Source organism: Neopelma chrysocephalum, unplaced genomic scaffold (assembly GCF_003984885.1).
Source record: "Neopelma chrysocephalum unplaced genomic scaffold, ASM398488v2 Primary Assembly neopelma1_97102, whole genome shotgun sequence".
Classification (NCBI taxonomy): domain Eukaryota; kingdom Metazoa; phylum Chordata; class Aves; order Passeriformes; family Pipridae; genus Neopelma; species Neopelma chrysocephalum.
The window spans coordinates 284,029-300,068 of NW_020925744.1; the positions used below are offsets into that span (position 1 = coordinate 284,029).

Sequence of the window (16,040 nt, forward strand, 5' to 3'; positions counted from 1 at the left end):
TAAAACAACATTGCTACCAAAAAAAGGTGGTGATGCCTGGTTTAATTTCATGCAGAAAATAAATTTCTAGACATTCAGAAGTTTAATTTCAAATGCAAACTATGAAAAAATAAACCCCTTTTTTGGCTTAACAGAATGATGAAGTGAACTGCAATGAAGGAAACCAAATAAACAGATTCGTTGATACAGTATTTTTATTTTTCTCCTCTTCCTAGGATAATAGAATTATCCACCGCTCTTCACCTCTCCCACTCCTTTTTTAAAAGACAGTCAGGAAGAATCCAGTTTTCTTCTCACACACATGAAGAATAGATACTTCTTTCACCATAAAGCTGAAATTCACTCTAAGAGCAACAGTTAAGATGAAAAAGGAAAAGTTGTATCATAATAATAACAATAATAAAAAGCCCAATATTTCCTTAAACTATTGACTGTACAGGACACAGCTTTTTGTGGCAAATACTTCTGGACTTACAGGTTAAATTACCAGTTTTTAATATAAATGCCATTAATAATCTAGTGATTGCATAGAGAATATTATAGGCTGAGAAAAACATAGGAACGATGAAGTGAGCTGTTGCCATAGTGATTCTGATAAGACACTCTCTAGTGCCCTTCCTTGTTCCCATGCAACCACAATAAAGCCTAATTTAAAACCAACTGTTCCATCAATTATATCTTTTCCTAGTATCCTGGCATACAAAAACATAGAGAAATTAAGAACCATACAACATACGTTTCTTGCTTCAGGTAATTTTTTTTTAATCTCAGCAATTTCCAAGTGTGTCAGGACAAAACCTGCTGCTTAAAAGCTCAAGAAAGGGTCAGTTCTGCTGGAATCTTTTACCTGGGTCGTTGAAAACCAATTAACACAAAGCTGTAAAAAATGGCATATATAAGTAAAGCACTAATTTGATTGTTACCATTTTAGTGGCCCAGCTATGCCTGTCATTACTTCAATTAATTCTCCACCTGTCTGAAAGCTAGTACACAAGTTATCAACTAATTTCTCAAAATGCAAAAGAAATGTTGGTGAAAGCCTGTTTGTAATTTCTACTTACTGAAATCACCTTTGTGCCCGGTTCACTTTGCCAAACGAGAGAGACTCCCCACTGAAGACTGCCAAAAAGTCTAGCAGGAAGGTAGTTCCCACTAGGTGCATTTTGGAAGTAAGTTTAAAACCTTTTTGAATACCAAATAGTACTTATGTCATGGACTTCTTCAACCACAGCTAACTGTACGATTATGTGATTTTAGGGACTAAATTGCTTCATATCTTGTTAGAGGTTTCAGTTTTTAAAACTAAATTACATGAATGTTTTAGAAAACCTCCATCTCTTAGCCATCAACTACAGCAGGGATGCCACAGTGAAGCTTGCTTTCCAATAACCATTAATCAAGCTGGACAGGGATGTAGCACCAAAGGCTAACAAGACAGTAACTAACTCTAAGTTTTAGAGTAGTTCAAACAGCGTCAGAGGGAACTGAATCACACATTCAGGTGCTTCTGTCTTTTAGCACCAGGCTTAAACCATAACAGAACACTGCTTTCACATTATATTGACTAGGTATACCTTATGGATATGCATAAAAACTGCTATCAACAAAAGCAAATAATGACTTTCTAACTTTAAGGGCAGGAAAAAAAACTCAGCCTGTAAGCAGACATTGCTATTATACTATTTGCATGCAGTAACTTTTTAATCATGCCTAATATACAGCCTAAATTTAACCTGAGGCAAAATTAACATAATTTTGTCAGAGACCTAATTCACTGAGAGCTGGAGTCTACATTGTAACAATGTTGCATTTTCCAGTTATTTTACTCAAATTCTTTATGCTTCACAAAATAGCTCCCAGAAATACATCACACGTAGCTTCTAACTATTGTAACATTACATCCACTGACACAACCCTTGACACTTTTCAGTTTGATCACAATTGAATTACAAACAACATATTTCTGTCTTGAGTATCTCAAAGACTGTGACACAGTCTATGAGCCAAACGGTTTATTCTGCAAAGTTATTCAGTTTCTCACCACATGTGACCTAAGCAAAAGGGAGGTGCTGGCAAGATAGTGCAGCAGGAATACAAATACTGAATGGATCTTGGTAGCCAACCTAAGCAAGAGAAGAACCAAACCTTGCATTTGCTGCCAAACACTTAAAAAGCTGGATCAACACATCTCAGGTTTCACCTTTTCAGCTTTGCTGCCACAGGCACACACTTCAAATTAACCTAATTTGGACCTACCACTATGCCCTTTTCATTCTTCACTGCTACAGTCTGGTGCCCTTGTGCACTGCTCTCCTTCTGTAACCCAAGAAGGAAGGGGAGGCAGAGTTATGTAAGTTGTCAAGTTAAACAAATAAGGTTTTCATATTAAACACAAACATCTGCAACAAAAAAGTCAAAACACCTGATACCTGTAGTTTCAGCTACAGCCACCGTCAAAAAGGTAACCATTTCCAAAAGGTCAACTATTGGTGCACAGCCAGGTCTTGGCTACCAGGCAGTTCACCATTAATCTGTTTACTTCTCATGTCACTTCTCAATGAGCAACAACTTACTGGTATTTTTTTGGTCTTCCAACCATGCACTTTCCTATGAAAATACTTTTAGCAATGAGTAACAAAAATTGCTCAATTCCTTCTTAATACGTTTTTATCTGTTCCCTAACCACTGTAAGTTACCCAATGACAGCACTTCAGAGGCTTATATTCAGCATATCTCTTAGTACTTAACTTCTTCTAAGACCACTGAGACAGAAATGTCCTTTATCCACATTGTGTATTATGTCAATCACATGGACTGGGAAATGAATCAAGGATAAACATGGCAAAACTGGATCAAGCACTTTGTCAGGCAGCTTGAAATTTGTGGGCTCTTACCAGCTTTGTTACTGTTTTACTCTTTTCAGAAAAAGACTGTGCAGTCAGATCTGTTATTTAAAGAGAGAGACAGCAGGTACTTCCCTTTAAGTACTGCATGTACTGCAGGACAAATATTCCCTTGCGTAGGTAGCTACAAGCTGCACAGTAAAATGAGGTTGTGCTACCCAAAACAGGCAGAGGATTTCATAATGCAAAGGGATATTTTGTAATTTTCCCCCTTTTGAGACAGGAATACAGCCAAGACTGCTAGTTAGAAATACACTGGTCACAGCACCAATCCTGTCTGCTTTCAAAAAGCGTTTAGACAACACTCTGAGGCATGTGGTGTGATTCTTGACCTGCGTAGGGTCAAAAGTTGGACTTAATGATCCTGATGGGTCCTTTCCGACTCAGCATATTCTGTGATTCTATGATAACCCACTACTGGTTTTGGTTCTGCTAATGATCGATTTGTAATGCAAGGCCAGGATGTCCTGCTACTCTGTCTTGTTGCAGTGGCCTACTCAGATCTTGTATTCAGGCTCCAAACTGACACTTAAAAGCACACAGTTCTGCAAGTCATGGTACAGGACTCTTATACATGTCATATTACCCACTGCAAGAGGGAAAAACATTACAACTATGTGGTATTTATGTACCACGCTCATTTAAGTCTGGCTTTCTTTTATTTCTCTAATGAATCATGACTTTCAAAATAACACAGTAGTATCTTATGCAAGAGGAACTTGCCACTTTATGATTTAATCTAGGCATGGGAAACTGCAAAAAGAGGTGATCATTGGAGGACAGTAATTTGAATTAAGACAAAAAAAGAAACCCCTTTGCCAATAAAGCAGACAGTACCACTCCCACTGCAAATGCTCCTCTGTCGTGCTCTCACAATACCTGCCATACCTTGTCCACACACCAGCAGCCAGTCTGGTTTGTCAGAGCTTTGGCACAAAAAGTGTAGACAAAGGCAGAAGGTGATGGTGTCCATTTTACTCCCAGATGTCTGCTGCCAAAGGCCATCTAGTTTGCTTTTAGCTTGATTTAGTCTAGCCCTGCTCACTCCCTAATGGAACTTGGACTGAAGAAAGGAGTATTTTTCCCCTTTGTGAAATGAAAACAGTAATGACAGTAGAGAGATCAGAATTAGTTGACTTTAAAGATTAAAGCCAGCTTAAAACCCCCACCAATTCTTGAAAAAAAAAAATTTCTCATAAAGGTGAAAATCTGCTTGAAAGCCAGTTGCCAAAATCTGTACACTTGCAGCCTGACAAGCCCTAGAGTGAAGAGAGTGGGGTGGGAGTGAAATAACCAAAACCCCTGTTCATTTTTCAGCAAGAGAAAGGACTGTTTATTGTGTCTACATTTGCAGCTGAGCAAACAGGAGTTTCTACCAGCTGCTCTCTAGTATATCCCTTTCCAATTTTAACAACAAACCCAAGAAAGCATTCTTTGTTGGCTGATTAAATGTTCCCTGAACTAGATCCTGGATCAAATCCTCACCTGGTCCAGAGACAATACGTGGTTCCCCCTCAATCAGCTGAGGACCTGGCACATCACATATGCACATGATCATTAATTAGACTAAAGCCAGGAGGCAAGGACAACCTCAGTACCTTTCAAGGATGTGCAGCCCAGCATCCCACAGGGGTAAGTCAGGGTGGTGAAGATGGAAACCAACCGCTGAGAGCTGCCACACTGTTACTTCTGAAACCAAGTCCACATTGGACAAGCTCCCTCAGGCTTTCAAACTGATGTAGCAAAGGGAAGACAGAGAGACAGCTGGAAAGCCTGGGGACATTCTCCTTCAGGGACAGGGGACATGTCAGGATTTTAGGAAATAGGTAAGGGGATGTGATTAGCTAATAAGAGAGGCTTGGACTTCTATCCGAGCTTTTCTCAATCCCATACTGTTTTCCCCCACCACCAATGCCCTCCACAAAAGAACTCCAAGCAACCAACCAAAACAACAAAACCACAAACAAACAAAAAGGTAAGGAAGGGATTATTCTGCCTAGGAACTAAAGATTTACCAAGTAAAGGTCAGAAATAGAAAGAAATAACAGAGTCTATGGCAGAAGGAACAGATGTGGGTAGCTGAGCAGAGTAACTCGAGTGCTTGGTACAGAGAAGCACCAAAAATTAAATTGGACTCATTCCAGCAGACAATATAGATAGACTATCTGAAGAATGTATCTTTAAAAATAGCTCACTATTAAAGCAACATTAAAACAACAAAACCTCAACCAACCAAAAAACAAACAAACAAACAAAAAAAACCCCACACCCTGAATAATCACTTTTTTTCACATTGCTACTGGGCATCTTACATTCAAAAATTCACACTTTAATTTCCCATTTCTGTAAAACAATGAGAAAGAGTAATAACCTCAGAAATCACCCCAGGAAAATGTTAATCCATGACCTTTGCTTATCTACTGAGTCAATATTACTCTATTCAATTACAGCAAAACATTGTTTTGTGGGTCTGTCTGCAATCAAGCTTTTTCTGCCCTTAGGGAGTAGAACACTTTTTCACAGGCACAAATGTATATGCAGAAATAAGCAGATATACAAGCTTAATGTACCCACTTAGTTTCATTTTTGTTCTGCACTCTAATATTTCTGAAGAAGATGGACATATTTAGAAAAAAGATGAACCATTGGAATCAAGAAACATAAACTGGCTTTTCAAATTTCTTTATTACTGGAGCCAAAAAGAAATCTATGGTCTACTGGATATAATCAGATAATTTTCTAAATATCCTGACAACTAATTGTTGACCAAATGTTTTCAGTCCTACAAAAGCAAAAACATCAATTTTTGTAAACAAAAAAGTCAGCTGTTTGAAAATTAACACGCCCAGTCATTCATAAGCTAAAGAAAGATGCATCACAATAATTTTAATTTTGTTATAAACTGACTTCATATATAATGGTGTATAATAGAACAAAATAAGATCAGATGTGTAACTGTAGTGTATTAGTTCATCCTTTATCATGATCATCTTAAATGTTCTTTCCACTTCCAAATGCTTTCACCTTCTGGAACCTGCATCACATCTGCTATCTGTTACTACATACTATGCAGCAACATGCATCAAAACCACACATATTCTCAGAGCACAACAGTTCATACTGGATCCACTCTACTGCATCATATTACTAAGCTGAACATCGTCACTGTTACCAACGTAGCACAGAACGCTTTTCTTGACTACTACACAGTCCAATAATATGGTGCAGTTCCTTTTTTACATGATTGATCAGACCATGTTCATCTTAAAAGCCCTGTGTAACACAGCAAGCTTAAACGTAACTATGATTTTCATTGTACATGGTAAAATGAAGTTCTCATTGAAATAGTGCATAAACCTTGTATTTCACAACTTGGCCAAGGTAAGACAGGAAAAAACATTTTAATGCCTTCTCTCCATCAGTCTACTCTATAAAGTATTACATGACTTGACATCATTCAACCATACTGATGGTTTTCTTAGTAAGTGTGGTACAGAACAGGAATTCTCAGGCACTGGAATGTTAGAGAGATGTTTTGGTTCCAGCTTTGCTTCCATGCACCCTGAAGGATCAGATACTGCTTCCACAGTAGAAATCTCTGCTTGCAGAGATTTTACTAGTGAAATTTTTCTTCAAACAATGTAAAGAAAAAGAAATAGAAAACCAGGTAGATACAAAGCCTTTCCATGTTATCCTACAGCATAATATGCCCTGGAATGTTTCAAAACGGTTGACATTCTTAGTGGATGTCCAATCCCACTTTCTTAGAAGTCTTACTTACAAATTAGTTACAAATAAGAGAAAACAAACTTACTCAGTTACAAATAAGAGAAAACAATTGTAGCAGAAAATACAAAGTAAATCCTGGTAAGTGGATCAGCTTTACAACATGTACATTTAACCCAAGAGTATTTTAAATATAACCTGTGGCAAGCTATGCACAGAATCAGGACATCTGAAAGCCAACACTTGCTGTTGGCAAGAAGGATATAAAAATTCTGCTAATATTCTTTTCTTGCAAGAATTGTAACGAAAGCCTCTCTCCCAATATTAAATGAAAAATGTATCCCCATGGAGTGTGGATTGAGTCAGTTCTCTTAATTTCTGAATCTGACAGGCCTGTCTTTCATTGACTCCAGAAATTTTGCAGAGCAGGAGGAGGGAACCACCTCAGAATGTTGATATTGCATTCTGTTTGTAGCAGAATCCTTTTTTTTCTCTTGTTTTGAATATAAAGCTTTTAAAATTCAAATGCTTATCCCTTTACTGTTGGCAACACACACACAAAAAGAAACTAGTGTTGAAGACTTCCAACTTTTTGTGCTTTTATATGCAGTGCCTAGAATATTCTTGTCCAGTTTCTGCCAAGCTTAAAGGAAAGTCTATGAAAACGACAGATGAACTACAAAAAGCAGATGACTGAAAAGACATGTATTACAGGAAGAAATATTTCTAAATGCTTTCCAGTGTTGTACCTTTACTGAGAGTTCTCCTGCGCTGCACAGCATGGTTACTCTGAGCACACCCACTTGAATTAGATGTGGTTACAGGATAAGGCTTGCTGAAATTTGGCTCCAGGTTCTGAAATGTAGTTACTAACTGTTTTTTCTGTCGATTCCTACAGCTCATGCTTCAAAAACCACAGAGAGACAATGACAACAAAGAAATTGTAAAAGATGACAGGGAGAGTAAGAACATGTGTCCCTCTGTGCAGAAAGGAGTGAATGCTGGAGCCAGAAAAGTGGCACAGTCTCTACAACCAGAACACTTACATCTGACAGCACTGGCTTGGATAGTGACCAATATTTCTTCACATAAAGCAGCATCGCACACTGACAACCACAGTGAAACAGCACTAAACACTGGTATTTCTGTTCACATGAAAATGAGTAAACATTCTAATGAGGTAAATCTCTCTGGTGCTTCCCTTCCTTCTCCCAACCTGCCAAAGAGCAGCCCAAATCTTTTGCAAATGGACTTATTTTAGATTGCTCAGCTGAGGCAGGTGTCCAAACTGGTAAAAAGTATCATTCTGTCTACAAAAGTGTATTCTTCTCTTGCACCACTTCTCAATATCATTTCAAAATATAACTGCTGCATAACTTGAATAGTACGCAGATATTTCTGACTCATTTATTTTTACACCTCTTTTGTAACACACATATTTCTCTGGAGGGACTTAAAACCAAGACGTGATCAACTAACAAGTCTATTTTGGCTACAGCTTTAGGACAACGAAAACACCTCAAAGGAAGAATTACATATGTTACAGGACTGTGTCTACATCTCTTCTCCTTTTTATATTTGTGCTGGAACAGGTTAATGGTATTCATTACATACTGCAGATTTGTATACAGAAACTAAATACTAAATAGCATAATCGTGGGAATGAATGCCATGTAAAGTATAATTCCGGAATACATTTTTTTTGGTCCATTATGATAATTTATTATAAACAATACTTTATAGTAATAACATTTTCAGACACTGAACTGATTGACTGGCATGAAAGTACCAAAAACTGCAACTTCTGCACCCACAAAACAGACATGCAAATACAGACAGTGCAGGTGAAACTTATTTTGCATGTAATCTTGCATTAACTACTGATACACAGGCATTTTAAGGAATAAGTGCAATTTCATATATATAGAGACCATCTTAGTCCCAAAATGACTTAAAGGCTGAAATCAGGCTTCAAAGCTGTAACTTACTACCATCCAATCAAAACAATTCTATGAAGATATTACATATATATATTTTACATCTAAGAATAACTTCTAATAGTTTGCTATTGACCCATTTTGTGATTATAATCAAGTAAGGAGTCCAGGTAAAAAGCAATTAAAAAGATCTAGGTAGATTGTGCAAGAATTTGCAGAGCACATGCACACACAAACATGTTCCGCAGATAGTGTGTATACTTTTATCTACAGTGTGGGTCATGGGTTCAATGCAATTAAAAATTCTCCTGAGGAATCTCAACATAAAACTTCACCAATTGCTTTCATACCCATTGAAAATCTTTGTTGGCATAAAACCTACATACAAAATCAGCAGTTACCTCACGACAAAACCTCCTTCCATTATGCTAATGTTTCCATCATATGAAAAACACCCTGATGTGTGAAATAGTGACATCTCAGTGAGACAGGACAAAGTAAGGCGAACTGCAGATCTTTGATCTGGCTGAAAGAGCTCTGCATTCTGATTAGAATTTTTGCTGGGATCCTAGGAGATGAAAGGATTTTTTTAAGTCTGACAGTTAACAGAGGGGGGGAGGTATTCAGAAGAGAACAAAAAGAGGAGCACTGAAAGCAGATGACGTCATGCCTAAACTGGCCTTTACCATCTTACTGACATGTTTCACAATGTGGCATAGCAGTTTCCCCACAGCTACTCTTGGGAGCTCAAGATCCTCTGTGGAGACAGTACAGCTGGAGATCCACTGCTTTAAAAGGATAGAAAATTGAAACAGGTCTAGATATAATACATATATTGTATTTCAGAACCCTAAATGCATTATGGTAATGCTCTAGAATACTACTTTTTGAAACGATGTTCTGTCTGACATAATAGAAGGAAATTCTCCAGTCTACAAAGCTAACGATTACAAGTTTTGTCACTCCTGTCTTCAGAAAACCCCCAGATAGCAAGCATGGAAATGCCACTACTTTCCCCTGATTCTTCCCGCAGGGATTTTGCCTTTGTACCAGGAACATCTTCCAACTTTGTAGGGGCCTTGGAACTGACTACCCTTCACCTCAGGTTGCCAGATGCACCAAACGCTGGGGAGAGATATCAAAATCCCTTCTTTATACCCTACAAGCAGTTAAGGGGAAAAACACAGGACTCTGGGAGCATTCTCTTATTTATGTTCAGGAAAATGCACATACAGTCAACTTACCAGACCATGTACATGACATTTGTTTGCAATGGATTTGTATACCTCAGAGGACACAAAAACAGTCTTTATTTTACACTTTCTCCTTTTTAAAAGCTTATTCTTCTTACATAAAGTACAAAAATTGTGCTTGGAACCGTTTCTCATGAAGGCATAAAAACAGATTACTTGTCAAAGCTTCTCTGCTTCTTAACTCTCCCTCTCTACCCCCTTCATTTATGTCTCCTGGTGTGGCAACTTTTTCAGGACTTTTTTGTGTCAAACATGCTCCCAGATGCAAAGGCCTATCTTTATAAACACGTCCTTCATTTGAACTCCAGTCTAATTAAAGGGGTCTTGCAAATACCAATCGCTACTTGTATATATGTGCATTTTTGAGAACAGTTTCATGGATCAATGCTGGAATGAATTGAAAAACGTTGCTAACATCACCAAAAGACTAACCATTTTGCAACACCAAAACAAAGCAGCATTGCAGAAACACAAAGAAAAATTCCAGCTAAAGCATGTCTGACAAGTCATGTGACACACCAGTACTTCTCTATTCTCTCTACATTGATACAAATGATCATATTTGATGTGCACATAACTATACTCTCACCAGCCATGGGAGAATTATTTCTTAGGGAAATGGTAAATAACTGTAATTATTTTTGAACTGTAACTCTCTACACAAGGATGTGTTCTTAAGATAGAAACCTTGTATTTTAAACTGATGAATTAGCCAGGCACAGATGAAAAGTAAAAAGGATATTTACATGTTAGGAGATTCCCATACCATTCTCTACCTCTTACTATGGACCATTTTCTGTGCTTCTATTTTTTGTCACTCTCCTTGACCTTTTTTCAAAAAGGAAGACCATGTAAGAAGAAAGAACCTGAAAGATACATTATATATGGATGTCTCACTATCAGGATTTTATCTGTACCATTTTGAGACTTAGTAATTAAACCACCACACTTTCCTCTGCATGTTAGGGAAATCAAAGGTCTCTTTGCATCCCTGATCATAGAGGCCCTGACTCAATCAGAGAGGGCTTAAGTACGTGTGGCACAAAATACATTTCAATCTTCAAGTATGTTACTAAAAGGTACCAGATGGCTTGCATTAAAGTGGCTTTACCTTGTCCTGTTTTCATCTCTGCCATTGGAGGATGGAAAATTCATTTCTGACCACAGATTCTGACAGGACTAAGGAAATCCTAATCAAAAGGAATGAAAGCTCCACTAACTTCCCCTCTGTGAGAGATTCTTCCTATTTTTATTTTTTCTCTACAGGACATTACTAGTATTCAGATACTGTCCCATTAGTACCAGCGAATCATGGAGATTTGAATTCTAATGCAATTATGTATTTAAAACTATGCATTTAATTAAAACAGCCATCCAGCAAACATCTTAATTAAAATAAAAATCATTGTTATTTACAAATAATAACCTGGCATTATTTATAAGGATGCCTTCTCACACATTTTGACAGCATGAGTTACTTTCTCCATCAGAAGACTTAGTTTTCAACGTGTGTGTGCAACCATCCATAAAGGAACTAATTTGTTTTAGTGATCAGCAATAATTTTTGCCCTCTTAAAGTCAATATTGAGAGGTATTGACTCAGACCAAGCAAGCATTCAACCTGACACCAGCAGAAAAGGTACCCTGTACACTTCACTTAACACAAGAATAGTTGCAGAAAACCCTAAAAACCCATGCATAAGGTGAACCACACAGCTGATCTGGGAAACATAAAAGTAGTAAGGGGATTAAAAACTACACTTCATTCAACCTTGACCTGATCATTACCACAGGATGTCCATTTTCATTTTTGCTTGTTCCAAGGAAACAAGCTTCATTGAGTCCTATACATACACACACAAATATGCATATAGCAAATTTAGATAAATAATGACTTAGTAATAAAAAACTATCAGAAGGAAAAGCTGTGAACAAACATAATTCCTTATAATTTCTAATGTAAACCACAGCTGGAGGTTGCATTGGCTGTTCAGTAGTTCAGACTAACATGCCTGACAGGAATCAATGCCAGAGGTCCAGAGGAGGACAGCCATAACAACCAAGAAAGCCCTTAGGTGTGAGTTGTAAGACAAGCAGATGAGCATACTTCACTAGAGAGAAATCAAAGCCAGTAAGCTGTAAAGGGTCAGTCTTCTTCAAAGGACAACACTTCACGGTATTTACTTGTATGACTCAAAGTTTGTGCTGGGGAGAAAAGATGCTTACTTGTAAAGGTAGTATTCAGCTTGATCCACTTCTTCTCGTGAAGAAATGTTGTCAACAAACTGATTAAAACATAAGAAACAAAAGCTTCAAGACAGAGGACAGAGCACTCACAAAGCATATCAGAAGAAAATGCAATAACAAAATACATTTGTCAGCATATTTAGCTGTCTGACAGTACTGGAATTCTTCACATCTTTGCTTGCTCCTAACTCTGGTTTCTTCTAGACTGCTAGAAGTCAAATCTTTTTAAACTGAGACAACTCCCTTCCTCACCTCTGAGAAACTTTATATGCAACTTGCAGACCATCTGAGGATTAAGTCTCTAGAGTTCGGTACCCTGTATTTTTGGTGCTCTTCTGAATTTTTTCTCTTAATCACATCCTTTATTTTAAGAATACATTCAGGTCCTTAGGTTTTTTCCTACAGTTTTAAGTGAGCCTTGACATACCTTAATTCTCTTTGAAAAAATATCTTTTTCTCTAAAGTTGACTGTTGTGCCTATTCTTACTATATATTCTGAAAGACAAGAGCAAAAGCATTTTGTATTTCACCATGCATATAAACACTGGTACGAAAAAAAATCAAACCCCCATGCTATAAACCACAATTTTCCTCTCATTTACAACCCTGTCTTCCTCAGGCAATCTTACAAAATTGCCAGTGCTATCAACTAAATACAAGACAAGTTTTCAACCAGACTTTGTGTTATGATAAGTATATCCTGTTTTCCTGTACCTTGTACTAACATAAAGATGCTGAAACACTAGAGTCCTCCCAACATAATACCTTTAACTGAGAATATATAAACATGTTCTCAAGGTCAGTACTTGTCTTTATCCTAAGCTAAAAATAATAATTTCAGCTGACTGGTACTTGGTCTCCCATTTCTTAATTATCCTTGCATGCTGTACATATATAGATCTCATCTTTTAAGTGTGGCAATAGCATGCCTGGGTACTTTATCTACCTTTTAGAAAATAAGTATCTGCTGTGAGCTCCAGGTATTAGAAAGTGGGGCTGTTTGACAATCTGAAAATGCCATTTCTCCACAAAAAAGATACCCCAAAGCAGGAGAATGCAGGAAAGGAATAAAGCTATTTAATAAAAGGGAGAGGAACACTCTTTTCTCTCATGGACCCTGTCTCAGAAGCAATGATCAAGAATGCTTGATCTGTAAAAATGCTTGCTCTTGTAACTGAACAAAGGGTTCTGTGGCTCCTAAGTCAGTGGTACAAATGATCCTAATTAATGATATTACTGAGGTATGAGGGTGCTAATTCAGTTTTTTGGGGTAATTTTGAAGACTGAAATTTGTTTGTTTTCCTTTTTTTAAACAAGTGACATATTTATTCTCCTTCTTCAATACAAACACTCTCTTACACAGGTAACTTAAAAACACATCTCACATCTTTGCTTTCACTCCCTCTCTCCAGATTAACCCACACAGAGGATGGAACTGGTTACTAATTCAAGTAAAAATAATGGCTTTGCTTAACCCACGTCAGCATTTGTTCTGCCTCAGTCTGCTGCAAGGAAAGAAAACTACAGAAGCAAAATATGTCTATCTCTGCCTCACTGAAAGAAGTCTGGAATTGGAGGAAGACAGACAGTGCAGGGTGTTAATTTATTGCATTCCCTTAGCAGCCTGGGTTCTCATGCAGTGCCTGAGGAGGCATTAAAGCTCTCACAAAGACAGAAACCACAAGAAGGCAGGGAAGATATACTAGGGAAAAACACAACTCACTAATAATGAGGCCCGATTTTACAGAAAAAAGAAATATTCTGTTCTGAAGGCCCTACAGTCCAGGTACCAACTAATGAGTATAAAGTAACAATAAAACAGCTTTATACAGCCATCTAACAGTATAGCAAGACATTTATGATCCCAGAACTCCCAGCCGAGGTGATACCATTTATTCCTTCTCTGCTCACTTGATTACACAAGCATTCCACTGTCATTTCTATCACTTCATGACTGCGATTTATTTTCTTACCCGGGCTATCGTCAAAGAGCTGACAGGCAGCTTTCTTTCATAGGTTCTGTCCATTAAGTGGGCCAAGTCAGCTGGAGAAAGCAGAAAAAGAGTACATTTAATCAACTGGCATTACAGGAAAATCTGCAGAGCCATCATATACCTTGAATAGAATCTGTGTCCACAAAATCAAATTCTGGTTACTTTTTAACATCTCATTTTGAAGTTGTATGAAAAGAGTACTTTCAATTATTGTTAAATACTTTAACAGAAAATAATACATGAAAAGGTTCTCAACATGATGATCCTAACTTATTAGTAAAATGGGGGGAAAAGCAAACTACCCTATAATGTGCTGGATGAAATTCATATAACTACTATAACTCAGCTAAAAAAAAAACCTGACCAGATGTCCTCAGAATTCCCACTTGGTTTCAAGCCTAGCATATGCTGGACAGTGCTTTTGGTATGGATTTTTATTTTACAGTAAAACAATGAGAAACAGAAACAAGCAGTACCATACTGACAAACTGTTCCGTCACAAACACCAATACAAAGAAACCCTATTAATCAAATTGAGCACTGTGCCAGTACCTTATTAACTTTATAGCATTCTCTTCAGCAGTCATATAACAATATTAATTCAACCATACACAACTTGAAGCTTCTGACTGTTGAACAGGTCGCCAGCCATTGCTGCATTTAATGAATTTAATTGGAAGTTAAATTAATTTAATTTGGAGTTTTAGTTTTATACTGTTCCTGGAAAATGAAGATGACAACAAAGGATGCTGAGCTGATGTGGGCCACCAAGGCCATGCTACACCAGATAACCACTAAAAAGCAGATTGACTTCTTTAATGGTAAAGAAATTTATGTGGGAATACCCTTACAAGAAGTGTCTGTATTTGACTCTGTATTATCCAACTCTCTAGCAGTCACAAACATCATGATGACACACGTGGGCAAAGGCATTGGGAGCTTTCCCAGTAGTGACAGAAGTTAGAGAGAAGGGATGCTAAGACTAAGCCAACTTATCCAGAACAAAGACTGCCTAGGTCCTTGCCTTAAATGTACCAAGCCAACTGTCATCCACCATTCTTCATCTCCATTTCGAGACAGCTGGAAAGAAGTATTCATTCCAAAATCTGATATGCTGGACACAGCAATGTGGACCTGAGACAGACAACTGCACATATTGGGAGTTCATTTATCTATTCCAGAACTACAGTTGATACGCATCACTCTCTGAAAACTAGGTGATCCCTACAGCCATTTTGGGCCACACTCAAGCCCTGAGCTTGGCATTTCTTTTGTCTAGGTGCTCATGAAGATGAACAGCCTACTTCAGGAAACACTGAGTACTTAAGTAGAATATAAACCCAATGAATACAATGGCATGAATGCAAGATCACAAGACTGTTAGCCATTATACACCAGCATCCTCTGGGAGAGTTCAGACACAGAATTTTAATCATTGACCTTTAATGCTGTCTACAAAGCTGGAACTCTCCACCAGAACTATAGTACGGAAAGCAACATGAAGTACTTATCAATCAACTCCAGTGTAAGAGTCACGATAAATTGAAAGTTGATTAAATCTAAAAGAATAGCAGACAAGATAATGTGAAATTCAGTTTTGTTTCCAGACAAGCTGCTGTTTCTGTGATAGTTACTAGATAAGAATAATTTGCAGTGAGTAATTCTTTACTGGTTTGTTTTCTCTGAAGAGCATCTAAAATCAGACTTATTTTTTTCTCATATTCACAATTTGTAATTCAGCTACGTTTTGTAAAGCAAGTTTGCTCCATTGTTGCTACTCAACAATCAAGATTAAAACTTCTTCTTTGTTAAAAAAAACATGACAGAAGAACTAGAATGCAAGCATGTGAATGCCCAAATCTCCTGTCACTGTTGGTAGTAAAACTTGAGTGCTAACATTAGTATATAAACTAAATCAACATTTTAACAGACAGATCAAAACTCTATGCTCATTTTAACAGACATGTTGCAAGTGCTTTT

General features: G+C 37.5%; 1 protein-coding gene across 3 annotated transcripts in view; it reads right to left on the bottom strand.

Moving 5' to 3' along the window:
• Positions 1–16,040, bottom strand: part of MRPS27 (mitochondrial ribosomal protein S27) — a 40,757-nt gene that overhangs the window by 19,641 nt on the left and 5,076 nt on the right. For all 3 annotated transcript variants that reach the window (XR_003532251.1, XM_027671393.1, XM_027671394.1), the window contains exons 4-5: positions 14,040–14,110; positions 12,046–12,104 (exon numbers count right to left, since the gene is read on the bottom strand). Coding sequence is in view for 2 of the 3 variants with exons in the window: in XM_027671393.1 (XP_027527194.1) it covers positions 12,046–12,104; positions 14,040–14,110 (130 nt within the window). In the remaining variant the exon portion in view is untranslated. The remainder of the gene's footprint in view (positions 1–12,045; positions 12,105–14,039; positions 14,111–16,040) is intronic.